The sequence below is a fragment of the Malus domestica genome, chromosome 15 (assembly GCF_042453785.1).
Source record: "Malus domestica chromosome 15, GDT2T_hap1".
Taxonomy (NCBI): domain Eukaryota; kingdom Viridiplantae; phylum Streptophyta; class Magnoliopsida; order Rosales; family Rosaceae; genus Malus; species Malus domestica.
In genome coordinates this window covers 1176222-1203127 of record NC_091675.1, presented here as the reverse complement: position 1 = coordinate 1203127, position 26906 = coordinate 1176222, and the positions used below count along the sequence as shown (strand labels likewise).

The 26906-nt window shown below is 36.5% G+C and overlaps 3 protein-coding genes across 3 annotated transcripts; 1 reads left to right on the top strand and 2 right to left on the bottom strand.

Annotated features, from left to right (window-relative positions):
* The first annotated feature begins 950 nt into the window (after positions 1-950).
* LOC103450567 (protein NRT1/ PTR FAMILY 8.1-like) lies at positions 951-5205 on the top strand. Its single transcript, XM_017336561.3, has 5 exons — positions 951-1049; positions 2556-2664; positions 2768-2985; positions 3503-4062; positions 4326-5205. The coding sequence occupies exons 1-5, from the start codon at positions 951-953 to the stop codon at positions 5143-5145; spliced, it is 1806 nt and encodes a 601-aa protein (XP_017192050.3). The 3' UTR covers positions 5146-5205.
* Positions 5206-8801: 3596 nt separating this feature from the next.
* On the bottom strand, positions 8802-12441 carry LOC103450427 (protein WALLS ARE THIN 1). Its single transcript, XM_008389771.4, has 6 exons — positions 12052-12441; positions 11773-11835; positions 11546-11662; positions 10951-11413; positions 10155-10306; positions 8802-9374 (listed from the first exon to the last, which is right to left on the bottom strand). Exons 1-6 carry the CDS (start codon positions 12270-12272, stop codon positions 9170-9172), a joined length of 1221 nt encoding a protein of 406 aa, XP_008387993.1. The 5' UTR covers positions 12273-12441; the 3' UTR covers positions 8802-9169.
* A 10891-nt stretch (positions 12442-23332) lies between these two features.
* On the bottom strand, positions 23333-25761 carry LOC103450428 (transcription initiation factor IIF subunit beta). Its single transcript, XM_008389772.4, has 6 exons — positions 25330-25761; positions 24922-25030; positions 24300-24430; positions 24130-24204; positions 23895-24047; positions 23333-23753 (listed from the first exon to the last, which is right to left on the bottom strand). The coding sequence occupies exons 1-6, from the start codon at positions 25558-25560 to the stop codon at positions 23637-23639; spliced, it is 816 nt and encodes a 271-aa protein (XP_008387994.1). The 5' UTR covers positions 25561-25761; the 3' UTR covers positions 23333-23636.
* Positions 25762-26906: the final 1145 nt, after the last annotated feature.

Below are 26906 nucleotides of genomic sequence, written 5' to 3'. Positions count from 1 at the left end.
GGCTGCCTGTATTTCTCTACTGTAACTATCATTTATTGTGATAGATCTATACTGGTGGCACTTGTGTGCTTGGAGATTGTGTGTTTGTGCTTGTGGTAGTCTACAAGGGTTTACTCTTATTTGTCTGTCTGCGCAAATTCACTCAAGATCAATTTATTGGTTACTAAAGCTATGTACCAAATGGCACCCTTGTAATTGTTTATGTTGATTAATGAAATATCACATTATTGTTTCTTGTAAAAAAAATGCAAGGGGACATACATATTGCCATGTAGCCGGACCACGCATTACACCTAAGTTCGAATCCTCATCTCAATTAATGCAAAGCAAATTTGAGTTTAGCAAGTTGGACACGGGCCACATGGCGATATGTATGCCATCTTGTGTTTGAATTCGAACACCCTCTCCTCATATTAAAGTAGTTTATAACATCGTATTGTCATTGGAACTTACACTTTAATGCAAGACTTCCATTTAATAACACCCTCAAACAGAACGAAGGAGAGTATCTTGTGTGATGTATGTGCCATATGGCTCCTCTTTGTCCTTTCTCCTTTTGACCAAGTGTTTAGCCGGCAGTCTGACTACTTCCTACGTCTTCCATTTTATTACGTTTGAGGCTGTGTACACAACAGCTCCATTGTAACCACCACCACCTTGCCTTATTATCCAACATTTTGCTCAACCTCCCGACTCGTGGGATTAATTAATCCGTTATGTTTACAGTGCCGCCCCCAACAAACTCTTGAAACAAACAGTCCAAATCATATAAGTCAGAAGTTGAATTAGAACAAACAGAAACAACCTTAAATTTATTTTGTAATGACATCGACCAACTTAGTTTAAATATGTTATCACACGTTAGTCAGCTTGCTTTTAAATCTCCTGACTAGCTAGCCCTTTGAAGAAAGCATTGCCTGAAAACTCAAAGTTTGGTTAATTGAGCTTCAATGGAGCAACCTAAATCAACTGCTGACGAATCGTATTTCGAACAGTCCTTCATTCAGCCCTCCATGGAAAAATTTGAAGATTTTGAGACTGTCAAGAAGGTAAAAATATTTTCTGATAATACGATATTTTAAATGACTCTGATATAGGAATTCGAATTTGAGTATAAAGAAGCAAAAGTCCTTCATTCAGCCCTCCATGGGAAAATTTGAAGATTTTGAGACTGTCAAGAAGGTAAAAATATTTTCTGATAATACGATATTTTAATGACTTTGATATAGGAATTCGAATTTGAGTATAAAGAAGCAAACACACCATTATGACCATGAACAAAAGATATCAAATTCACCCATAAGTGTAGTTTCCTGTTGAGGGCTTGTGGAATTGTACGGATTCGTACTTTCCTGTTTCTTTTCACTCTTTTTTTTCCCCCCTCATATTTCTTCTACTTCTTGTTATATACCCCTTACTTCATTAGGATTTAGCATTCCTCAGACAAACTTCTTCCTCTTGTGTTTTCTTGACTTCACATATCATCTTCTTCGCCTTGTCCTTCGATTACATGACAGACGTTGATGGAATATGAAATGAAGGCAATGTGATTCGGGTGGAAATTAAAAGCCTCTAATTTCTATTGTATATGTTTGATTGGTGAAAGAAGGAGATTGCATTAGCCAATATCATCCTTTATTTATGGTAGTCTTTTTAACTTTGTAAAACTCGTTCATGTTTATTTACTTATATCACATGTTAATCTATTGAAATAGCTTATTTGCAAAGCAAGGATAAGAATGAATACGATAGATGTTTTTTCTCCAATCCTCGCAAAGCGGGGAGCCATGATGGTTTGGGGTCGCTCTTTACATGTTTAATAACCTCTATAATTTTTTAATACCCTCCTTGTAACACGGATTTATTGTATCTTTTTTACATATATACCACAGTTTATTTTATTTTATTTTTGTTTATGAGTTTTTAGAATGTTTTTCGTTTCACTTTAAGTTGTAGATGGCTGGTTTGGTATTGCTGTGCTTTGAAAAAAAACTGTTGTGAGAATAAGCGGCTATGAAATAAATCAGTAGAGTATTTGGTAAACTTTTTTGTAAAAGTGCTTTTGAAAAAAAAAAAAAAACAATCTGATAGTGGGTCTTTTCATTAAAGGAGCACTGTAACTCCGTGTGCTTTGAAAAAAAATCAATTTTCCAAAGATACAAATAGTAGCTTCAACTTTTTCCTTTAATTTCAGCTTATTCTCACAGCAGCTTCCAAAATAAGTCATTTTTTTCAGTTTACCAAACACCTAAAACCCTCACAGCTTTTTTTCATATGTGCTTTTTTTTAAGCACCTCACTCCCGAATCACCCATAATACTATAGTATTAAAGATTCAAATGTGAGTAAATGATGCGTAAATCAACATATATTTTCAGTTTTACTATAAAGAGCAAAACATCCACGAGAAAAAATCAACTGAACTGAAATTGATATGAAAATGGAACTTTGTGAAAATGGAACTTAACAAAATCCGAAAGCAGCTGAAGCTTTCGGACAAAGATCTAAAGGCCTCTGAATAAAATTAGCTATATACTAATTAACATCAACATGCAGGAAGGAAGCCTAACCACAACATTGGTAAGCAATGGATGTGTGGACTTCAGGGGGGGAATTGCAGACAAGCAAACAACAGGAGGATGGAAGGCCTCACCATTTATCATAGGTGCTTTTTACTAAGATTGAATTAATTGTTTATGTTAAATTTGATTAACTAAGATTGAATTAGTTTATGGTTTTTTTTTTTTTTTTAACTTAATTGATTGTAGTGAATGAGGTGGCTGAGAGGCTGGCATTTTTTGCAATTGCGGTGAACATGGTGGCCTATTTGGTCTTCGAGATGCGGCAGGCGCTGCCGAACGCGGCGACTCATGTGACGGATTGGATCGGAGCTGCCTACGTCCTCACACTATTTGGAGCATTTGTGGCTGATGCTTACTTGGGCCGCTTCAAAACCATCATCATTTTCTCTTGTATCTATACTGTGGTATGAAAGCCCATCATTTTGGATTTTCATCAACTTTGTTACGCCCATTAGATTTATTGGGTTATTTTGGGATTTTTATTGGAAGTGATGGAAGAGTTTTTTTGACAATTAAAAGTTTCTAATTTACCGTTTGACAAAAAGTTAAGTAATATTTTTTAGTAATGGAACGTTTTTGAAAAGTATTTCTCAATGTTATGTTAAAGAAACACTTGAATTCTTAATATAAATCTTAGCGTGTTCATAATACAAGTAATTTAGTAAAATAATTTATAAGTATAAGTGTTTTCTATAAAAGCCCTTACAGGCATGTGAAAATAGGCTTAAAACTCAAGGATGTGTAGCTAATTCAAAACTTATGGTTAAACTTGTCAGTTGATTTTGAATGTATGAAGTTACGTGAAAACAATTTAAAATCTCAACGTGTATTAACATAATTTCTAAAATTTCAATAAATTTTGTGAAAACGCAAAAATTCTCAAAAGATGGTGGTGTAATAAATTCAATGTTTGTTTTATAGGGTATGGTCTTGTTGACAGTATCAGCCTCCGTAGACAGCTTTCGTCCACCGCCATGCACGGTTCGACCATGCAACCAAGCTACCAATAGCCAGACGGCCTTCCTCTACGGCGCGCTTGGTCTCATCGCCCTTGGAACCGGCGGCATAAAACCGTGTGTTTCGTCCTTTGGGGCCGATCAATTCGACGAGGCTGATTCAAGAGAAATGGTAAAGAAATACTCGTTCTTCAATTGGTTCTTCTTTGCCATAAACATGGGCGCACTCTTGGGGATCACGGTATTGGTTTACATACAAGATAAGAAGGGGTGGACTTGGGGTTTCGGAATCCCGACGGGGTTGATGATCTGCTCCGTCGTCATCCTTGCCGCCGGTGTTCGGTACTATCGTTATCAGAAGCCTATGGGGAGTCCTTTCACCAGATTTATTCAGGTTGTTGTGGCCTCAGTGAGGAACCATTGGAGCGGAGTTGAGGTGGCGCGTGATGCTCAGCTTTATGAGGTTAAGACTGACAAGTCTGATATCTTCGGTGTCCGGAAGCTAGCGCACACTGCACAGTACAAGTGAGTCTTAATATGTCTCGTTTTTGGGCTGCATAAATAGCAATGCATATATAGTTAAGCTCTATCTTTTATCAAATAGTGTACATACATATATATATGTGTGTGTGTGTGTGTGTGTGTGTGTGTGTGTGTATCTAACTGTTTTGTGCAGTGTGCGCAAGCTTAATGAACATGAACATGAGCTTAATGAAAGAATCTCATTTGTATGATTTAGTTATAAGTTATATGTTAGTTAGCCACTTAATCAATTGGTTAATATGCAGGTTTTTGGACAAGGCAGCTGTGATGACAGACCCAGAGGGCAACCCAAAGAGTCGTTGGATGCTATGTACAGTGACCCAAGTAGAAGAATTCAAATGCTTCATTAGGGTTCTCCCCATATGGGCATCAACCATAGCTCTCGCCCTATCATTCTCTCAACTCTCAACTTTCTTCGTCAGCCAAGCCAGCAAAACCGACCGCAAACTGGGCCATAACTTTGAAATCCCAGCAGGCTCTGTCCCCTTCTTCGCAGCTATCAACGCCCTAATCCTCGTCCCCATTTACGAAAAGTTTATGGTCCCAATCATTCGCAAACGCACAGGCCACCCGCGTGGCATGACATCGTTACAGCGAATGGGGGTCGGACTCTTTGTCTCCATATTCGCCATGGCCTCGGCTGCCTTGGTCGAGAAGAAACGCCGAGATGAGTTGAGTCCGTTGAGCAAAATGAGCGTGTTTTGGTTGCTTCCGCAGTTCTTCCTCATGGGGACCGCCGAGGTTTTTACGTACGTTGGACAGTTGGAGTTTTTTTACGATGAGGCCACGGACGGTACTAGGAGCATTAGTAGTGCGATGTTTTTGAGTGAGATTGGGATCGGGAGTTGGCTGAGCACGGCGCTTGTTAAGATCATTGAGGGTACGACGGGCGGAGTACAAGAAGGTTGGCTGAGGAATGATTTGAATAAGAGCAAGCTTAATTACTTTTATTGGATCTTGACCGCCATTAATGGGGTTAATTTCTTGGTGTATTTGTGGGTGGCTCGGTATTACAAAGGCAGGCACGGTACTAGCACTAGTATGATAGATGAGGACGAAGAGTGATGATGATGCCAGTTCCAATACAGATTCATTGTTTAAGCTTATGTTTCTTATTTTTTTTTTTCAAAGGTCGAAATTGGATCTATCACTATAATAAACTTTCACAGTATTTGAAGGGAACTGTTATTAACACTTTAAAAATCTTATTTGGCATTCCAAACTTTCTATAATTAGAATGAAAAATACACTTATGATGAGTGTATAATGAAATTTTTGAAGTGCTAATAACAGTTCTCTATTTGAATCTATCACTATAATAAACTTTAACAATATTCACTTATATTAGTTTTTATACATTTTTCTTGGAATGTTGTTAGGACTAAGGGCAGGCAAGGCAACAGTTCAACCCTTTTTTTTTTCATGTAGGAAGAAATATAAAATATTTGTTTAGACGCAAAAAACATACAGTTCAACTTTTAAAGAGCATTCATATCTGCATTGTTTAATGAAAACCATGAATGCCATTCACATCATTAAAAGGAAAAGCAGCTTACCATTATAAAAGAAATGCATACTTCTTACAAAAAAGAAAAAGAAAAAACCTAATATCATTATTATTCTGGACCCCTTCAAGTTTCAAATAATGTACTCTTTAATGATGTGATTTTAGGATCTGAAAATAATCATGCATCAAATCTTACCTGCAATTTTGTCACCGCACTAACATAAAGAATCGTAAACACCAATTACTAATTTGACCAGCTTTAACCAATATCAAAATTTTCTTATTGTGATTATACACATAGACTTATGAGTTGAGCTGATTTGTGATATACATATGTAGATATTTCACACCGAAGTTTAAGGTAGTTTAGAAATAAATCAGCAGGTTCTGATTTTCTAACATTGCACTTCTAACACTTACATTTTTCCAATATATACATTTAATTGTAGTCTTTGGTCATTGCAGTGAGAAGGGACAGAACAACAACAACAAAAAATGTGCCACAAGCATCTACATACAAAAAGTAAACCACAACTAAGAGGAATGTGAAACTTGGAGGAGCATCTCATGTAAAACAACTCAACTATATTTTGTAATTATTTTTAGAGTTAGAGGTGCTAATTGACCCCATTGCTTCTTTTTTTTTTTTGTGAAACTCAACTGGTCCCAGTACCATAACAAGTAAACAGAAAATATAAATTTGAGAAATTTTAAAATGTATCATGGTTCACTCTTTCTCAAAAAAAAAGAATTTGTCACATTCCGGCCCAGACCCCCACCACATCCCAGCTCGATTTCGTCGTAGCACGATATTGTCCATTTTGGGCCCCGACAACGCCCTCACGATTTTGTTTCTAGGAACTCGCATGAGAACTTCCCAGTGGGTCACCCATAATGGGATTGCTCTCGCACGAACTCGCTTAACTTCGGAGTTCCGATGAAACTCGAAACCAATGAGCTCCCAAAATGCCTCGTACTAGGTAGAGATAGGAATATACATATAAGGCTGACATGATCCACTCCCCTGAGCGATGTGGAATGTAACAATCCACCCCCTTAGGGGCCCAACGTCCTCATTGGCACACTTCCGGCCAGAGATCAGCTCTGATACCAAATTTTCACATCCCGGCCCGGACCCCCATCACATTCCGAGCTCGACTTCGCCGTAGCATGATATTGCCCACTTTGGAACCCGACCACGCCCTCACGGTTTTGTTTCTGGGAACTCACAATAGAACTTCCCAGTGGGTCACCCATCCACTCCCCTGAGCGATGTGGAATGTAACAATCCACCCCCTTAGGGGCCCAACGTCCTCATTAGCACACTTCCGGCCAGAGATCAGCTCTGATACCAAATTTTCACATCCCAGCCCGGACCCCCACCACATTCCGGGCTCGACTTCGCCGTAGCATGATATTGCCCACTTTGGAACCCGACCACGCCCTCACGGTTTTGTTTCTGGGAACTCACACGAGAACTTCCCAGTGGGTCACTGTTTGGACCCGAAATTACATCTTCGGCCTGTACAATCAAGGCCGTTGAATAGACGTTGCTCATAACCGTTGGATGAAAAGAAGTGAAGATAATTTTGTAATTATTGAAGGATAATATTGTGATTGTTATCATAATTATCTTTTAATAGTGATTTATCTTGTTTTTTCTTATGAAAGATGGAAAATATATCTCAGGCTGGAAACAAGCAGCACGATTCGAATTGGTTTGAATGTGTGGTTTGGATCAATTTTGGTTGACGGATCTGCATGCATACGATGAGGTTGAGGGAAAAAATGGTGATATGCTTGGGAAATAATTCTACACATGGTGGCGATAAGATGGCAAAGCAATTGTTGGGACACATGGTCTTCATGCATGCATAGGAAACTTGCGGATTGGGTGAATTCCAATAGGTAATTGGATAGACATCTGCAACGTGTAGGGCAAATAAGCATTGAGAAAAGCAAGGTGATTGTTTTGAGAATTGAATTGCCGTGTGTGGCTTTCCAACTAATGAAGTAATGGGATAAAAGATAAAGTCAAAGGTTGGAATAAAGTAGATTAGCATATAGAAGTCCCATTTGCCGTCCAGATCCGTATGGTGTCGCCATTTCGTGTTTCAGAATATTCCATTACCAAGTCTCCAGATGCAATTGAAACGTTCTGCTTATCATCCAGGCTTATCATCCAGGCCGCGGTAAATACGTACATCAGTCCTATAAATACAGAGGAAGTGCAACATTCAAGAGCCCCCTGCAATTCAACACAAAACTGCCCTGCGCAAACTCTCTCAACAACTTTGAGATTTTTCATTTTCTCTTTTCGCTGACACATCTTCCGTTGGCATCAACAACACTGTGAAAATAGCTGGTGATATCTTAAGTCGGCATAGATAGCTCTGTCACCGTAGAATCAGTCGGTCTCGCAGCATCTTCTGTTGGCATCAACAGCACTACGGCGAGGACGGTCGATTACCTATCCAAGTCTCGGTCGAGAAGGATTCCTGAATCCTTATTGGTCGAGGTCATCTCATCAGCCTTCTCGGCAAACTGAGGTGTTACAGTTATTACATTCGGCACATTGAAAGCCGAATTCGATTCGTGAACTTCGTAAGAATAGTAGCCTTGTCTTCAGGCTCGAGAATCCAAGAGGCCGAGACGTGTTCCTTTCTCGGCCGCAATCGCAAGACGCAGAAGTCAGTAGCGCGACCCAACGCAACATCAACAAATTTTACTTCTCAGCCGAGCTTGGCCGACGAGTTGGCACGCCCCGCATTCACCGAAGGACGTAGTTAGCTTATAGATTACTCGGCATGCGTGCCACGTAGGCTTAGTAGTTTTTAGGGTCAACAGTCACCCATCATGGAATTGCTCTCGCACGAACTCACTTAACTTCGGAGTTTCGATAGAACCGGAAACCAGTGAGCTCCCAAAAGGCCTCATGCTAGGTAGAGATGGGAATATACATATAAGGCTTACAAGATCCACTCACCTGGATGATGTGGGATGTAACAAAAAGTATCATGGTTCAATGTGATAAAATGTAATTAACTATATGAGTTTATTTGTTGTGATATGAAGAGCATCAACTAGCCAGCATTGTTTTTCACAAACGATATTATTACTAAAGGGATGGGGAAGTGGATTATGGGTTAGCCAGAATAATGTAGTTCAAATTCACCTTTAATGAGAATCCACTAACTAGCTTTGAGCCCTTGACTGTGTAGGAAAACCTATTTTTTTTCATTTAATCAAACCATAAAATTAACATATAATTAAAGCATATGAGATTTAAGGCTCTGAGTCCCCACATAGCTGACAATGATAACGATGATATATATTCATCCCCCCCCGCGGGAGATCTCTCCCGCTCTTTGATTTTCCTCCTTCTTCTACTAAAGAAAGCGATTGAGTAAAAGTGATCAAAAAACAAAGAGAAAAAGGAAAGAACACCTTCATTACACACACAAAGCTTTCTGATATATTATATGGCTACGGCAGTACTTTTTTTTTTTTTTTTTTTGTGTCCCCTGACATCTCTTGACGGAGAAGGGCCCAAGATTGTCGTTAAAAGTTAGAAAATGGCAATCAAACATTTTCGGTGGATGGAGGGATGAGTGGCTGAGTGAGGGACGCTTTGGTTTGGATTTTCCTGTTGTTTGTGTGCTCTGGAGTGGACTGGCTTCCAACCCTGCCGCTTGCTTGAGTAATTAGTTGAGCGAACTTTCTTTCTTCGTTTTTACCCCACAGCACAAGGTATAGTCCCACTATGATCAGCACTGCCCCAATGATCCTGTCCAATGTTGTACAAGACCAATAATTAAGATATATTTATATTCCACAACAACAAAGATGAGGCCAAACTATGATGCATCTGTTTTACATAACTTCTGGATTATTCAAAATCTTGTTCATTTATTAATATATATATATGTGTGTGTGTCTCTCTCTTTTTAAAGTTGTAATAACGAATTTACGTATCAAAATATGGGTGTATGATAATGAATTTATATTTTGAAGTATAATATTAATAAATAAATTAAACACATATTAAACAAAGCTGAAATGTTATATTACTTGATATATAGTGTATTTTAATACCACATAATAATTTTTTGTTATCTATGCTCAAATCGGTGAAGATTGGTATATACACTACATCTTTGTTATCAATCTTTAGACTTGTCAACCTATTTGTGAATGAATCCCAAAACTTTCAGATAAACATTTTATGGAGAGAGAAAATGTAGTAGGACTGCTTAAATTATGGCAGCTCTCACACCAGTACAATCACCATGGGACAAAAATAGGAGTTCCATACTTTTGTAAACGATATCATTCCAAGTCGGAAAACTACTGAAGTTTCTCTATTATATTATTTATAACAAAAATTAATAAAAAAGATTACAAAATTTTGAGTTTTAATGATAAACAAAATAAATAATAACATAATTGACTTTTTAGTATAAAAATGTGATTTTTCGTTAAAGATAACAATATCAGGAGTTTTTCGTTAAAATTTCCATATTTATATGAACCCAGGTAGTGGTGATCAGGGGTATGAAGTACGTACCCGCCCAAGTAGAACTCTTCTCCCAAAGCGACGGAGGCCATTATAGCGACAACGAGGGTCTGAACAGGTTGATATACGGCCACGAAGACAGGGCCCCCTCTGTCGATGCACCATATCTGTACAGCGAATGCGATCCCTGATGCAACCACTCCCTGCAATTTTATAATTCCATTTAACCACAAAACAAAAATATAGAGGGAAAAAAAAGGAAGCCTACACAAATACAAAAAAATAAAAAGAAAGAATCAGTATAGTTCATTTCATTTTCAATACCCACCACCCTGCATTATTGCTTTTGAATTTTCACCCCCAGAAACTTTTTAAGTAAGAAGCAACTGGTTCGCATATGAACAAGTTGTGCCTTTTATTTCTGATGACTAGTCGGACTTTAACTTTTTGCTTCCGACAGCTTTTGTTAACGAACCAGAAAAATGGCACATCACGCCATAGCCATAATCGAAGAATGAAGCATGAAAGAAGAATATTCAAAAGCTATGAAAAGAATTGACTTTCTTAATGCGTGTCATGTAATATAAAAGATGGAAAAAGAGGATATACAACAGATACGACGAATTTCCTGAGGAGCATGCTCTTCATTTTATAACAATTGGATGTATTACCTTATAAATAATGCCACTTTTTTTTTACATGAAACATTTGTATAATTAAATGCTCTAGTAAGTATAAACCAGGCGAAGCTTGAAATTTTTTTGTATTAAGAAGGCTTTTTAGTTTTAACTGAGAATTAAGAAACAGTGATCGTCATTAGGTAATGAGCCTGGCTACTAATACGTACCGCGTAGAGAATGCTGAAGACTTCACCACCGTTGTGAAAGATCCAAGCCTGACCGTCTCTCTCAAAAACTGCAGCAATTATGATGAACTGTATCAGCCCAAAGAAACACGTGTACGATGTCACTGAGAGCCTGGCCGGGTACTTCTTCAGAACCGGCGCCTGCAACACGAGCCAACCGGACCACGACAGGCAGTGTCCGATCAGGTAGAGGCAGCCCAGAGTCCAGCTCTTCCCCTTTGCATCGCCAAGCGATGAGAGAGTCGACACTATTGCTGACGAAGATGTTGATGAGATTGCAGAGGTAGTAGTACTGCTCATCAATCTCATCATCTGGAGTGGAGGAGTTGGACTGTATATGGTGGGGCCCTTGTAGAGCGTGATTACAGACGCTCCGGCGACGCAGAAGACCGTTCCGAGCACCTTGGCAATACCATCTTTTCGGTTCAGTCTTACGTGCTCTATCCTGCAATATTAATTTATTTAATGTTATTTAGATGCATAAAAGTGAAACACTTGTTAACAAAGTAATTTTTTTTTTCTTAAAAGACTTAGGAATTAAAATGTTGTGACTCATTATGTAAATTAATAACGTTACCGGAGTATGGCTGCCATGAGGAAGGTAATGGCAGGGACGGAGTTTTGGATTGCAGAAGCAAAGGTGGGTGATGTGTTGTCTAACCCCAGCAAGTAGAATCCTTGGTTTGCTGTAATTCTGTAAATTAAGAAAATTAATTAATGAATAAAAAGGTGATTATTAAATAGTTAATTAGCGCAACAATATAGGTCTCGACTGTTCAAATGTGTAAGTATATTTCATCATACCCAACAAGCGCAAGGAGGAAGAACTGGATGAGAAAGTTTAGAGTGATTGCAGGTCTGTCCTTCCTGATGGAGCCAAGAAAAAATAACAAGATGAACGTGTTAATTAATCTCAATATGCAATTTTTATTAATTATAAATAAGCGCACAATCATTTTCTCTCCTCAACACACATTCTTGTTTTTTAATTAAAAAATAAATAAAAGAAATTAATGGACAGAAATAAACATAAACGTATAGAAAGATAAAAAGTGTATAAGAAAATCATTTCGCAGTATGTACTTCTCTAGAAAATAGGCAAAGGGAAGGAGGAGGAGAAGAGCTATGATGTTTCTGTAAACTGGGAAAACGAGCTTGCTAATGCCCATGTTTAGGGCAGCTCTTGAGACGACATGAAAACCTGCATAGCCAAACTGCAAGGCCAGCATGGCACCATGCAGTTGGAGCCTCTCAGGCACCGAACACATTCTCTTTGCAGAGGCCGAACCTGCTGCGTCCGCCATTGGTCAATCACCTAATTAATCTAGCTGATTAAGCTGGAAAATGATAGATTAGCAACGTAAGAGAAAAAAGAGGAAGAAGAAGAGAAGTGGAGGTGGAGAGTTAGGGATGGAATTAGAGATATAAATATAGAGAGGAAGGGGGGAGTCAACAGAGTCAAGAGAGATAGAGTGAGAAGGATGTGGGTCCCGTGTGGTTCCCAGGGGGCCCTAAAAAGATGTTTTGTCAACTGTTGCTAACCTTTAAATGTTTTTGGCTGTCTCCCACATTCACTCACTTATATTCTGCTCTACTTGGCTGACAAGACAACCCTCCAATGGATCGCACAACCACTACCATGGAAAAATGGAATGAAACTTAATTAGAATTATGTCATTCTTAACAAAAATGATACTTTTACTATTTATTTTTATCATTTTTTTAATAAAAATGAGATTCACATGCATTGACGGATCTTATCTATATTAAATAAATTATACAAATGATGATACAAATAGATAGTAAGTATATCATTACTTCATTCTTAGTCAATAATTAGTGTGCATTATTATGAATGTACCTATATGATTATTATGAATTCACCTATATGCAGACTAGGTAAATAACAAACAGAGGTTATTTACGTTTAATTACGACTCACGCCAACAAATTGGTAGGTATATTATTCTTGGTACATTTTATTTTGTGCATGGATAACCAAATTCAAATTACCAAAAATGAAATATACCTAATTCAAATTACCAAAAAAGTAATATGCCTAAATCAAATTACCATTAAAAATATACCCAATTAAAATTACCAAAAAAAATATATACCCAATTCCAATCACCATGAAAATATATCCAAGTAAATTTACACAAGAAAAACCTATGCCTAATTCAAAAAATTATCTTAAAAGGTAAAAAATGAAATTGCCCTAAACAGATTCTCTATTTTGGCAGCACGCTATTGATGATGATAATTAAGGGGAAGCCGTCATCCAATTGCATGATCCATGACAGATAGCGCGCACGAGGGGATGTGGGAAACCCAAAACCAACCCATACCATGCATTCTCATCCGCCATGAAACTCTAGAACCCCACCACCACCTTGACCATTCCCCACCGCCCCTTAATCAAATATTTGAAAGGAGTGTGATATTCATATACTTTTTTTTAGGCTATCTCCAACCAAATGATCCAGAAGGCTAGAGGGCAAAAAAATGTCGGAAAAACATCTCCAACCGAGGGCTAGGCCAGAGAGCTCGTAGGCCCCACATAATCTAAAAGGACTAAAGGGCCAAAGGGCTGGCCCAATCCAGTCAGCCCCGAGCTGGCAAAAAATTTGAGCATTCTTGTCGGATATAACTGATAAGAATGCTAGGCTAAATTTTCAAATGCAATGGCTAACTGACGTCAACTAGCCGTTATTTTTTACAGTTTTTTTTTTTATTATTTACAAAAAAAATTTCCTATAACTTCTATTTTTAAATTCTATTTTTTTTTTCTATAACTTCCTATAACTTCTATTTTACAAAATTTGTTTCATATTTTTTTTAAATTCTATTTTTTTCCTATAACTTCATAAGCCATTAGACAACATTAAATTAAATTAAGTAACATGAAACAACATTAAACAATATGAAACAACATTAAATAACATTAACCAACATAAAAAAATTATTTAACAACATGAAACTTAAACAACATTTTTAAAAACATTTAACAACATAAAACTTAAACGCCTACTCCATACTTCTTTTGGCCCAAAGATGTGCAACAATATCCCATTGTAGGTATTTGTTTGTGGCAAGAGAACATATCATTCTATAGTGCCTCATGTACTCATTTATAGAGATACTCCAACGATTAGCTAACATCAGCATGACGTCAGCTACCAACGACTAGCTGACGTCACTTAATTAGACGTTGGATTTGAATTTAAGTCGTAGGTTTAAAATAATAAATTATGTTTGGTCCTCGGTTGGAGACGGTTTTTTGTGACAGGGTTAAAACAAGCCCTATGACCCTTTGGCCCTCGGTTGGAGATGGAGGCAAATATGGCCATGTATTGTTCATTAAAATATTAATATCTTGGAGGGTCAGAGGGCTAAAACGAGCCATCTGGCCAACCCTCGGTTGGAGATAGCCTTACTTCTCTCATACCTTTTTAGTTTTCTACCGTCGGATCAGATGAATTGAAGAAGATTAACAAATATAAATTAATAAGGGGTGTGTGAGAAGTAAAAAAAGATGTGTGGATAGCACATCCCTATTTGAAATATCACACTTTCCTCCTGTACAATTCTCATCATTTCTTGTATTGTACCTGTACATGTGCACTCATATAGTTTTGAAATGGGAAAAATACTTGGACTCATTCTTTTATAAGTAGGCATTTCTAGAGACATGCTAATACCTCCTTGTATGAATTATTTTTTACTCTATATTTATCAGAGCTCTAGTAATTGAATTAAAAATTTGTGAGTATTGGTCTATAAACTTGTCACAATGTGAAGCAATAGTTCTTTTGAACAATTTCGTTAGAACTCCCGTTCAAATTAATACAGGATTTAAAGAAAATAAAATAAAAGATGAAAATTCCAACAGAATTACCAAAATAAACATTGTTCCTATGTTGTGACAAGTTAACCAAAGCTCTAGTTCTCTATTCTTGCTCCAAATGAATATAGTACTCAATCAAAAAGTAATTTAGTATAATACTTGCATTCCCCTCATGGGAGGATGAGCTCATTCCTCCGCTTGTAAATAACATATTTTCACCGCAAAACTTTCATAACCGGAACAATTCAATTTATTTTATTTTTTCATTTGAAGGCCATTCTTATAAAAGGATCATTCGAATCAGATATTGTTTGGTCATTAAGATGTATAGAACAAATGAACGGTTTATCTTTAACATGTTACTTTATACCTACAGTGCTGATTTGTTTGATGCATTTGACTTATTAAACGATGTTGATTCAAATGATTTTTTGTAGGATTATTTTAAATGAAGCTTAAGAAATTGGACGATTATGATTATGAAATTTCTAAAATGGAGATACGTTATCTGCAAGTTGAAGAATGAATTCATAAAAAAAAAATGCAAGTATTATTCAATAATTTATACACTCTTGCTTCTAATAAATATAGTACTCATTCAAAAAAAGAGTTTATTGTAAAGGAAAAATATATTACCGTTTACAAATTTTTTTCAATAATAAGTAAAATTGGATGCAGAAATGTATGTATGAGAATGAGAATATAAAATATATATTGTTGTGGAAATCAACAATAGTGATCAATCTTTTAACTAGTCAAAGATGGAGATGGTGAGTCGACCAAACACTGGATTGGAAGATTCTCTCGTGCAAAGAAAATCTAATTGCAGCTGTCGCTCATGTACTTATGCAACTGAAAAAGAGAATGGAATGGAGCAAATGCAATTAACATCACAACTGGCTTGGTCAGGGTGGTGTGTCCGACCGGTTCATGCAGGCCGGGTCAGACCACCCCGTCCTTCTATTCCAAAACCCTAGCTTTTACAACAAACAATACTTATTACAAAAATCCCCTTGCTTGCTGTCAGATAGAAACACCTTTTAATGATAAAAAAAACCCTAATTAATTAAAATTAATAGATATATTGTTCCTGGGCAGGCCATTGGTTCTTTTTCAAGTATAGTATGATGGCGGTCTCAATCGAGGGGAGGCAGCATGTCTTTTAAAGTGAAGAGGATTCATATCACGATATCGAAACACAACCTGCACAATCGATCGAGCAAACTTTATTTTTACGAGTGGCCAGTAACCAGTGGGAGAATATATTTAGTCTCACTTAGTGGAAACACTTCATTAGGTTTCCTAAGGAGGAGGATCAAGGGGTCATCAATCATCTTATAAAAACAAATTAAAGACGCTTTAATTCTAGTTTGATCGTTAATTAAGAGATGTTACCTAATATTTAACGAAAAAGCTCAAACTTTAAAAATGGCATCCAAGATTAAATTTGAATGTCTAAAACTAAAAGAAAAGACAATATTAACTTGGCCAATTTAATAGGCAGCTTAATTTGGTATCGAATTTGTCATCTATAAGATTCAAAACTAATTAAGACCTCTCACTTTCAAGTTAAGAGAAATACCACCAGATAACAACTGCTCTGCTATTGTTCTGCCTAAAAATTTATTTTTCTTAAGGTTTATTCCAAAATAAACGCCCAAAAAGATGGATTCTTCCTGTTGGCTGCTACTTTTTTCTTTTTGAAAAATATACTGATGGTCCTGATTGATCATCTATCAAAGTGGCGTACACTTTTTCTTGCCTTTCTTATCGATCTCGACCAATGGTGGACCCTCATCCAAAGCGTGTTTTAATCGATCCTATGATATTAAAATCTTCACGACCATTTGAGTTTTTCTTTCTGTTATACATACTTGTTAGGTAAATTAGCACATTGTTTTTGTTTTGTGTAATTAGGATATTAATAAGGTAGCTTACCTGATTGGACAATAATTTAAAAAAAAAAATGGGGAGTTGCTCACGTGAGAAATGGAGATAGTCTTTCTTAATCGTTGGAACCAAGGTCCAAAAACAGTAGAGCCAAAATGGTATTCTTTGTGTTCCTCTTCTTTGAAATTAGATATTTCTTCTAGTTTCAAAAATTTTGTTGCAAAACATCTACACAGCTATAGTGATATTTTCTCTTCAACCACTTACCCAAACCTTTGACTGGTCCTTAGAAGTCCCTACAGCGCAGGACTTCCGAGTGATTCCGGAAACACTCGGGTCCATGTATGGATCCGCCCTTGAAGGTAGACAAGGTAAATAAACAATATATTCTTTTTGAAACTTTGCGGGCAAGGTACATAATGCAATTTGAGATCAACATCATATCAAGAATATCCTTAATTACTTCCCCAGTCTGAATAAAGGTGTGATACCTCTACGGCGGATATAAATTAATTTTGTATCCAAGGTCTTCTATATAGAATATTTCTCTAAGCAGTGTAGGGAATAGGATTAACAATATTATAAATTACGAACTTGCATTATATATGACCTTGTACATAAAAATACATGTAATATATAATAAGGAAAATTTGGATTTTTTTTCTTCCAATGAGTCATTTCTTATACTGTAAATCATAGTTTGAAATATACACTCGTTGTATATACAAAAAGAACATTTTTTACAATTTGTGACCGCGTTAATATTTTATCATTGATTTTGTTTCAGTTGAACCTAAAAGAATTATTATAGACCCAACATCCTATCTTAAAAAATCTACAATAAAATTAGGAGGCTCTTAAAACCAAAAGCATCTCGTTCCATAACCAAACCCAACCTGCTAGCATAGGTCATTATCATTTGCCTGAGCTTGTATACAATAATTTAAGTACGTGACTTTTGTTTTATTTTATGTTGGTAAATGTTTGGAATACAAAATAAGGAAAAGTGAGAACCGCACGTTCTGTTTTGGATGGTGCACATAAAAAAGAGAGATCCCAAAATATTTGGGTGGCCAAGTAGTAGATAACTATAGTGGACTCTCGTTTTTCTCTTTTTGCAGCTAGGGCTGTGTGTTTAGTATCTTTTACTTTTGGGTAGGGAAGCTTTCTGAATTTATTTTCTGTATATAACTAGCTAATAACATATGATTAATTCGACTTTTAGGTTTTAGCATACACTTTATGAATTTGCACACATGGTGACATCAACATTACATGTGCATTTAGAACACGTGTCACGTTGACAGCTAGGGTGGCCTATATATCGTTCACCTCCTAAAAATTAGAGATTTTTCAATGTTCCCGGAATACAAGATGGTATGTCATATGTTATTAGATAACTACAATAAAGTTTTTTATTTCAAATGTCCTTCCATTTGTATAATAACAAATAGTATATATGCTCGTGTTTCAGGCACACTAAAAATCTCTTCTAAACAACTATATTCATATGAATGTACCGAAGAAGATTTGAATTAAAACACATAATTACTACAACTAATGATAGTTAACGTTTATTAGCACATTCGCATAAATCAAGGAAAAACCCATGATTAGAAAACTTGGGAAACAGCAATAATCAACTGGTTGAATGCACAAGAGTCGTCTTGCTCGTGCCTTTACACAATTGAACACAAATGTTTAGCAATTTCGAGACAATATCAATATCAATGTCTTCTTTATATTTGCACCAATTTGTATGTTTCTCTCTAGTTGATGAGCATGGACAAAGCTACACCCATAAGACAATGCTAATGTTAAGTCACACTCAGTGTTAGCAAGCTCACACTCTCAACTTATTTTAGCCTAACACGCGGACAATTCATAAGTGACGCGGAAGTATATAGGCCATTAAGCTCAACATGCACATGGGTAACCTATTTTGATACCACAAAGAAATTGAGGTTTCATGTAAAACTAATTATCAATATAAGATGTAGCCCAATTCTTTACATGCACGTGCAAAATATTTTTAATTCCTGGATTGAGGTCGAGATCGCCCTCCAGCCTCTCAGAGTCAACAAGTTTTAGAGATAAAATAAGAGTTGTAGTTTTTCTTTCAAATTAAACAATCATTGATTAAAGTGTATGATGACTATTTAAAAGTGCTTTACTAACCAATATCTAAAATAAATGAAAAACTAAAGGGGTTAAACCAGATCTTATAGCCTTTGGGTCATAGTCACTAGCAGAGAGCACATACTTTGTGTGTGTGAACAACCTCCCACCTCCTCTCACGTTTTCCTAAAACGCAACCACTTCAGTTCAAACTATCCAAAAAACATCATGATTTCACTTACCTGTATGAAAAGATGATAGTGTGACAATTTCTCTTAATAAGTGCATATTTTTATCTTATGAAAATATTTTGATACAAAATTACTATTTTGCCCTCCTCATGTCAACATTGTGTATAAAAAATGAGGCAAAATAGAAAAAAATGCCGCAAAGAGTTTGACAAGCCCTCTTCTCTTAATATAATAGAATAGGTAATGTGGCCTACCCCTATCATGGTTGGACGTTTCTTGTTCTTTCTCTTTAAGTCTGATGCTATTGTCTCAAACTTGTTAGTTTAAAAATGTTGCCATCACTGATATTATATATATGAACGCCGCTCAACTAAACTCAGTCCCACTTATTTAAAACCACTGATATTCCTACTAATAATCGTACAATTAAGGTGATCCTTTGAAGTTGTATATAAACAGAGAAGGCAAGGATTCGAATTTGAATTAAAAAAAAAATTACTGATCTAACCAATTTAGCTAAGTTCCGGTGTGGTTAGACAAATGGTTTTCTTTCATCTTGTTTTTAATTTGTTTTCTTTTTACAGGGTATATGAATTCATATGCAATCTTCCAAAACCAATCACGAAAATACTACAACAACAATAATGATTCATGAAGGTCTATATTATTATCTCCATGTTTGGTAAATGAAATCGGATTGAGATATAAAGGCAAACCAATTAATCCCTCGTTTGGGAAGATCCCTATAACTTTATGTGGGTTGGTTCGTTTCTTTTTCATAGTTCTCACTAGCTACCGGATAAAACCCACTAGCAACTCTTTATTGCTTTTGTTTGGCTCTTTTGGCACAAAAGTGATTCCACCCACCGCCGAACACTGTGTAAACATTGTAAAAGGGCTAAGCTACGACGGATATTTTGAGTGCATATACTACATATATGGCATCACTTGCTTTTCTTAAAGGAAACTGCATGATTATTGGGTAGGCTCATGTTGATTTTCAAGATTAAGGTACTCATCAAAGTCAATTAGTTTTCTTCTTTTGACTATAAGTTTCGAGAGATTTTTCAGTGTGACCGGTACACGGGATAGTACACCACATGTCACTATACAAATGGTGGGATATATGTGCTAAAAAGTTAATAACTTAAAAAATAAATTTTCCCACCACTCCTATTAAAACACATAGTTTACCACTTGTGTTCCCGTCACAATTAAAAATTTCTCATAAGTTTCGATTAGGGCATATATATTGAAGTAATTGGCTCTCTTTAGCTTTAGCATAGTAGATAACCCTCATTTGTGATGTCAAGGACTCAAGGGGATTCGAAGTTTGGTGTAGAGAAAAGAGCACACTTCTCTAATTAATTTGTTTGAATTCAAGTGTCGACTTCATTTGTTTTACATATATTTTTTCTGATCTTTTTCTTTCATACCCATATACAACATGAAACACATGTCCCATAATAGATGACATGCAGTACCTAATGGCACTGTATGCTGATACAGATTTGAACGTTGGACTTGATTCAACAAATTAAACTAAAGGCAGTTGACCTTAAAATGGTCTCTGAGATTAACATAATTTCTCACTTTGGTTCCTGATATTTGAAATTGATAGAAGTGATCTCTGAGTTTGTCCACCAAAATGGTCCTTGAGATTGACATAACTCCTCATTTTAGTCCCCAACATTTGAAATCGATAGAAGTGATCTCTGAGTTTGTCTACCAAAATGGTCATTGAGATTGACATAACTCCTCATTTTAGTCCCCGACATTTGAAATCGATAGAAATGGTCTTTGAGTTTGTCCACCATCAATCATTTTGGTCATTCCGTGAAAAATCTCCGTAAAATAAGAATGAAATGACAAAAATACTCTCAATTTTTGTCAAATCATTTTGGCCCATTGTTTATTAAATTGAAGATATTTTTGTTATTTTGGTTCTTATGTAACATATATTTTTTTCAAATCACAGGAACTAAAGTGAAGAGTTATGTCAATCTCAAATTTAACGGTCAAATGTGCATCGGCAAGAAAAATTGAAGAAGTACATCACCAAATTCCACATACAAATATGGTTCGCTCCTCTTGAAGGGTTTGGTATTACCATCCTATAATCTGTCAATTCTGATGTCAGTTTCTCTTCTAGAGTTGTGATAGGCTAATAACCATGAGACTTAACTTGGGCATAAAAGCCTAACCAGGTAATGCACGTAGTAGAAATAGTTGTTTTGATCCCCCAATGCTGAACAAATAACACAAAGACACGTATTTTACCAGTGCCACTTTGTCAACGATTGCCATCAACCTTTGACACATCTGTCCCAACCATACAGTGGCAGACCACTCCTAGTACCATCCCCATTGAAAAGAAACCATCTCTCTTTCTCTCTCTCTCTCTCTCTCTCCATTAATTTGTTTGCCATTTTTGGCATCCACGTTCATGAGAGTGACACAGTTCCCATTACCCTTGGTTTCCAATCGCACCATTAACGTGAAAAAAGAAGGGTCCCAAACCCTAACCCACCATGCACTACCTCATTTGCATGAACAATTTGATACCTACTAACCTTTGCTCTCCCTCATGATCGATCATGTTCTTTGAGAAGATAGTATTGGAATCTTTTGCAAAATATTCCAAAGCTACAAAGAAGATTCCTAGTTGCGCGATTCTATCCATCCTATCATATACACTTTGAAACAATCAGTGGCCTTTGGTGCTTGACAAGTGACAAGGCCTGCCTCGATCGCGATCGGCCTTGTTTTAGCTAGGCATCATGTACTTCATGCATTTTTATTGAAACATCGATCCACTCACACACTGAGCTCAGTGGACATCTATTGCCTTGAAACTCCGAGTTGTTCCCGTAGTCACTAGTCTAATCACGCCACAATCCATGAAATTAATAACTGATTTGGGTTCGACTCAAAAAAATAATTGATTTGGGTTTGTTTCAGCACACCATATGGATTTGTTTGATAACATTTCATTTAAAATATATATATATATATATTTGAAAATTTTGAAAATTTGTTTGGCAATTAATTTTTATTATTAAACTGAAAATCAAATTTGGATACTTTTTTGTGAGATTTTGAAAAAAATAAAAATAAAATGGTTATGTAACAACACTAAACTATTCAGCATTAATTAAGAAACTGACATACAAAACGTATCTACAAATGTGATAAGATTATAATAAATTGTTTTGTTTGGCACGAATAATAATATCGATGCATTTTTGCATAGAAATAATGCTGGCAATGATGATTTTCGAGAAAATTAAAATATACATACCCATAATATTCCACATGTTGGTCTAGTGGCGGCCGCTACTCAAAAATTTCAATTAGTTAGGTTTTCGTATACCATCTTCTTGCAAGTTCATTATACATATTTTGAAAAAGGGGTCAAAGACATGCAAAGTGTTCATTTGCTTGATTAATGGCTGGTTTGGTATTGCTGTGCTTTGAAAAAAATCTGCTGTGAGAATAAGCGGCTGTGAAAAAAATCAGCAGAGTGTTTGGTAAACTTTTTTGTATAAGTGCTTTTGGAAGAAAAAAAAGGCAGTCTGATAGTGGATTTTTTCATTAAAGAAGCACTGTAGCTCCGTGTGCCTTGAAAAAAAGCCAATTTTCCAAAGCTGCAAATAGTAGCTTCAGTTTTTTCCTTTGATTTTAGCTTATTCTCACAGCAGTTTCCAAAAGAAGTCTTTTTTTTCAGTTTACCAAACACCTAAAACCCTCACAGCTTTTTTTCATGGGTGCTTTTTTTTAAGCACCTCATTTCCAAACCACCCCTAAAACACATGACACTCATGATAGAGATTGACAACTTGACATGGAAAGGGATCCTCCGGATCCCTTCCACCTAATCCTCCTCATCAAACAATCTGAACCCTTGAAATTTGATCAAACACGGGCCCACTTTAAAAGTTATAATAACTTTGACCGTTAGATCAAATTTCAAATGCTTAGATTGCTTGATGAGAAGAATTAAGGGGAAGGATCTGGAGAGGATCCCTTTCCAACTTGACATCTCCATTTTGATGAGACTCTCTCTGTCAATCGCAATAGTATTTATAGCCCACATCATTGTCAATTGGATGGTTGGGCCCTAAAGTAGTCCGATTTATTATCGGGAGAATACTGAATCAAATTTGGGCCAAAATCTGAGGCCCAAATACAATGACACAGGAGGGATTCGGTTCAGCGGGAAAAAGGCATTCAAGTCCATCATTCTCTAAAACAACGCATCCGTGGTGCACTTGTACAGTAAAGTATCAAAACTGATAAAACTATTCCGCTTAAAAACTGTAGTGAAAGTATTGTTGTACATTTTATCCTTTGGAAAAAAAAAGTATTGTTGCACAAGCTGATACAGAATTATACATGCTTGCCCCGTAAGTTCATTTGTTTATCGAAGCATTTCTCTCTCGTCAGATCAATCAAATTAAAATTGCACATTTCAGGTTGGAAAAAGAAAGTAGGAAGAAAATCAGACCATCGCCTCCATGTTTCGTGGGTTAAAGTCCTTGATGTTGTTACTCGCCTCCATTTTTGACTTCCTGCTTTCGAAAGAACAATGGATGATGCTCGATTAGGCGGAAGTGAAAAGCTTATTCTTCAGTATCCTCGACAGATTTCTTGTATTCCGGCTTAAGCTCATAAGTACCCTGGTTGGTTCCCCTTTTGTTGTACACACACAGCTCATTCAGTATCTCTTTCAAGAATTGCTGCAGATGAAGAAACATAAAGAAATTGTAGCATTAATCGGTTAAACCATTATTTGTCGCATATCAAACTAATTCCACAGTTGTTGAAAATTTGGAGTGTGGCATTTAGCTAAGCATAAGCAAAATGACTGAAATACGAACCGCAGGTTGATTGGTTTCTTGCACCAGCTGCTTCAAGGTCCAGTTTGGTTGTTTTTGTTCAAATAACTTGAACACTATATCCTCCAGCTCCCCACGATCTCTTCTAGTCCTTTTCATGTCTGATTGTTTAACCGGTGCAGTTTTCTTCTTATCCTAAAATAGATAATTCAAAAAAGTTATTCCCTATTTTTGGTATAAGTTTGTTCAAAAGAATGAATAGGAAGGAAACTGATACCTTTGAAGTGGATGAAACCAAGCCAATCATCCCAGGCATGGGCCTCATAAGTACTCCTCGGTCATTATCGATCATCTTTGGAATAAATTAAAGCAACGAGATAATCAAAATCTGTGATTCATATACCATGGGAACTGCTATATCAGAAACATATGGAAGAAAATGGATACCTGTATTTGTCTATTCTTGATCATGGACTTGTTTGTCCTTTCACGACACAGCTTCCCATACTCCTCAATGTTAGTACCGTGGGGCTTCATATCAAACTTGTGATCCACTTTACCTTCCACAGAAACTTTGCCTAAAATGAAAGCGAAAGCTTTAGACTATTTGTAAAGACCACAAAACTAAGCGGTCTACAGCGAAGAGAGAAAGGGTAGTAAAATGGTAACCAGGAATGCAAAAGCAGAATGTATAACATATGACTTGATGAACAAATTGGCCATCCATAGAGCTATGCTTATTAGGGAACAAGTTTCTGGAGGTCACCCTGCACATTATCTATAACATAGATGCATCATATGTATTAGAACCAATCAATTTCTACAAGCCAAGACTCAATTTTCTCCATTTTTCTGATATCCAGTAGTCTAAGCCCAGCATAAAGCTGGCTTTGTAGTCGTCTAAACCCTAAATACCATCCTGAAAGTGAAGAAAATTTTGCAAAACACAGTTGAAACATTAGTTTAAATGTGCATTAAACAAAAAGAAGAATCTCAACTCTATTAGATATTTACGAAATAAAATCTAGAAATACGACAAGTGTCAGCAAATTGAATTTCTAAAGCTCACCTTGATTTGTTTCGGAGAAAACGCACATGGGAACAAAGTCCTTGTACATATTCAATGAATAACTTTTCGGCAAATTTGCAGCTGCAGAGTCAGGCATCTCCATCTTGAACTGATTGCAAAATCAAGAATCATAATCAACCAATGCAGAATGCAAATTGAGCATTCGAAAACCCATGTCAGATACAAAACTCCCAATCAATCAGTGGCAAAGCACAGCATCAATTAGGGTTTTTCTATAAAGAAGTAGGAATAGCTCAATTAAGCTACAAGGAAACCGAAATTACCAAACGGGCGCTTAAACCTTTCAAAAATACTAGCCCTAATTCACAAATTTAATTATCAAGAACTCCGAAAGTGCACACAAGTGTATGAAGAAAAGCGATCGAATTGATAGAAAGCAATAAGAACCTCCATGGCAGTGGGGTCGTCGGCGCGTAGGGGATCCAAGGAGAGGACGACTTTGGCGATTGGGTGGGGATCGGCGGGGTTGTGGGAGCTCCACGACTTGGCGACGACCACCGGGCACTTCATCAGCCACACCGGAGCCTCCGCCCTCCCTATGTCCAAGTTCCGGGTGCTGCTGCTACTGTTCCCGCGCTCCTCCTCCGTCGAATCTCTCTCTCTCTTCTCGACGCCCATAATCTTTAGGAATTTTGTTTCGGTTTCTGACCGACCAGAGAGACTTGAAGCTTCACCGCAGTCAAATTTTGTACGAGACGGAGACGCTGTCTTGGCTTTTGGGTTATAACTTGTAATCACCTGCCCTGCAGCTTTTTATATGGAGCAACCTTTTGTCCATGTCAAATGGTGCTCCAAAGGAGATGTTAAAAATGTCAATATACATATAATGGTGACAAATAATGTATTATTTACAAATATGTTAAAGTCAATATAATAAAGAATGCTAAGCTGGCATAGATAAAGAAATATCTTAAAATTATCTTCAAATGTGAATTTTGCTATTTCGAAAGACATTCTTCTTGTCTTATCTTAAATGTTAACATATTTAAGTATTATTTTATTATTTTTAAACCAATAACAACATAACTTTTATTATTTTTGTTTAAAAACATAACTAAAGCAATAAAATTTTAGCATATGGGGTGAAAGAAAATATTAACAATATATCAGGTTGTCAAATCAACGATCAAATTAAAATTTGATGTTTTGAATTTGACATCTCGATGTTTTAAGCATTTGCTGGATGGAGTGAGCGGACTGTCGGTATTTTAGCGTAGTGTAGGCTTGTGCGCGGGGAATCCTTCCCCTGAAAGCATGAAGGAAAGATTCGGTTAGCCCATAGGCCAACTTTTAAAAGCCGAAATAAACTAGGCCTATTAGTCAAGTAAGCCCAAATTTGCCTAATTTACATTTCAATTCATAAGGTGCCACCGAATACCCGTTATCGGAAGATGAATTTGAATTTGGTTGAAGACGGAAAGGGGAACTTAGGGCTGGTTTCGTATTACTGTGCTTTGACAAAAAAACTGCTGTGAGAATAAGCGGTTGTGAAATAAATCAGCAGAGTGTTTGGTAAATTTTTTTGTAAAAGTGCTTTTGGAAAAAAAAAAAACAGTCTAATAGTGGGTTTTTTCATTAAAGGAGCTCTGTAGCTCTGTGTGCTTTGAAAAAAAACCAGTTTTCCAAAGCTGCAAATAGCAGCTTCAACTTTTTCCTTTGATTTCAACTTATTCTCACAACAGCTTCCAAAATAAGTCATTTTTTTTCAATTTACCAAACACCTAAAACCCTCACAGCTTTTTTTCATTGGTGCTTTTTTTTAAGCACCTCACTCCCAAACCACCCCTTAATATCCTAGCCGTCCATTGACTGCCATTGCCCTTCACATGCAATCCCCATTGTTGATTTTAAGCTTATCCCAATCACATAGCCAATATTGCCTCTTGATCTCAAATCAGTTTTCATAAATCAACTATTTTTTGCTAAGAAGGCGATGATCTGATCTAATAGAATTCATTCCGATA

Excerpts from the sequence above, each read along its gene's own strand:
- LOC103450567 (XM_017336561.3), top strand. The coding sequence starts at position 951 with ATGGAGCAACCTAAATCAACTGCTGACGAATCGTATTTCGAACAGTCC. Across the intron at positions 2,986-3,502 it reads TCTCTTGTATCTATACTGTG|GGTATGGTCTTGTTGACAGT; the intron begins GTATGAAAGCCC and ends TTTGTTTTATAG. Across the intron at positions 4,063-4,325 it reads GCGCACACTGCACAGTACAA|GTTTTTGGACAAGGCAGCTG; the intron begins GTGAGTCTTAAT and ends GTTAATATGCAG.
- LOC103450427 (XM_008389771.4), bottom strand. The coding sequence starts at position 12,272 with ATGGCGGACGCAGCAGGTTCGGCCTCTGCAAAGAGAATGTGTTCGGTG. Across the intron at positions 11,414-11,545 it reads CTCATGGCAGCCATACTCCG|GATAGAGCACGTAAGACTGA; the intron begins GTAACGTTATTA and ends TTAATATTGCAG. Across the intron at positions 9,375-10,154 it reads GAAGAGTTCTACTTGGGCGG|GATCATTGGGGCAGTGCTGA; the intron begins GTACGTACTTCA and ends AACATTGGACAG.
- LOC103450428 (XM_008389772.4), bottom strand. The coding sequence starts at position 25,560 with ATGGGCGTCGAGAAGAGAGAGAGAGATTCGACGGAGGAGGAGCGCGGG. Across the intron at positions 25,031-25,329 it reads ACGACCCCACTGCCATGGAG|TTCAAGATGGAGATGCCTGA; the intron begins GTTCTTATTGCT and ends TTTTGCAATCAG. Across the intron at positions 24,431-24,921 it reads TTTCTCCGAAACAAATCAAG|GCAAAGTTTCTGTGGAAGGT; the intron begins GTGAGCTTTAGA and ends CTTTCATTTTAG.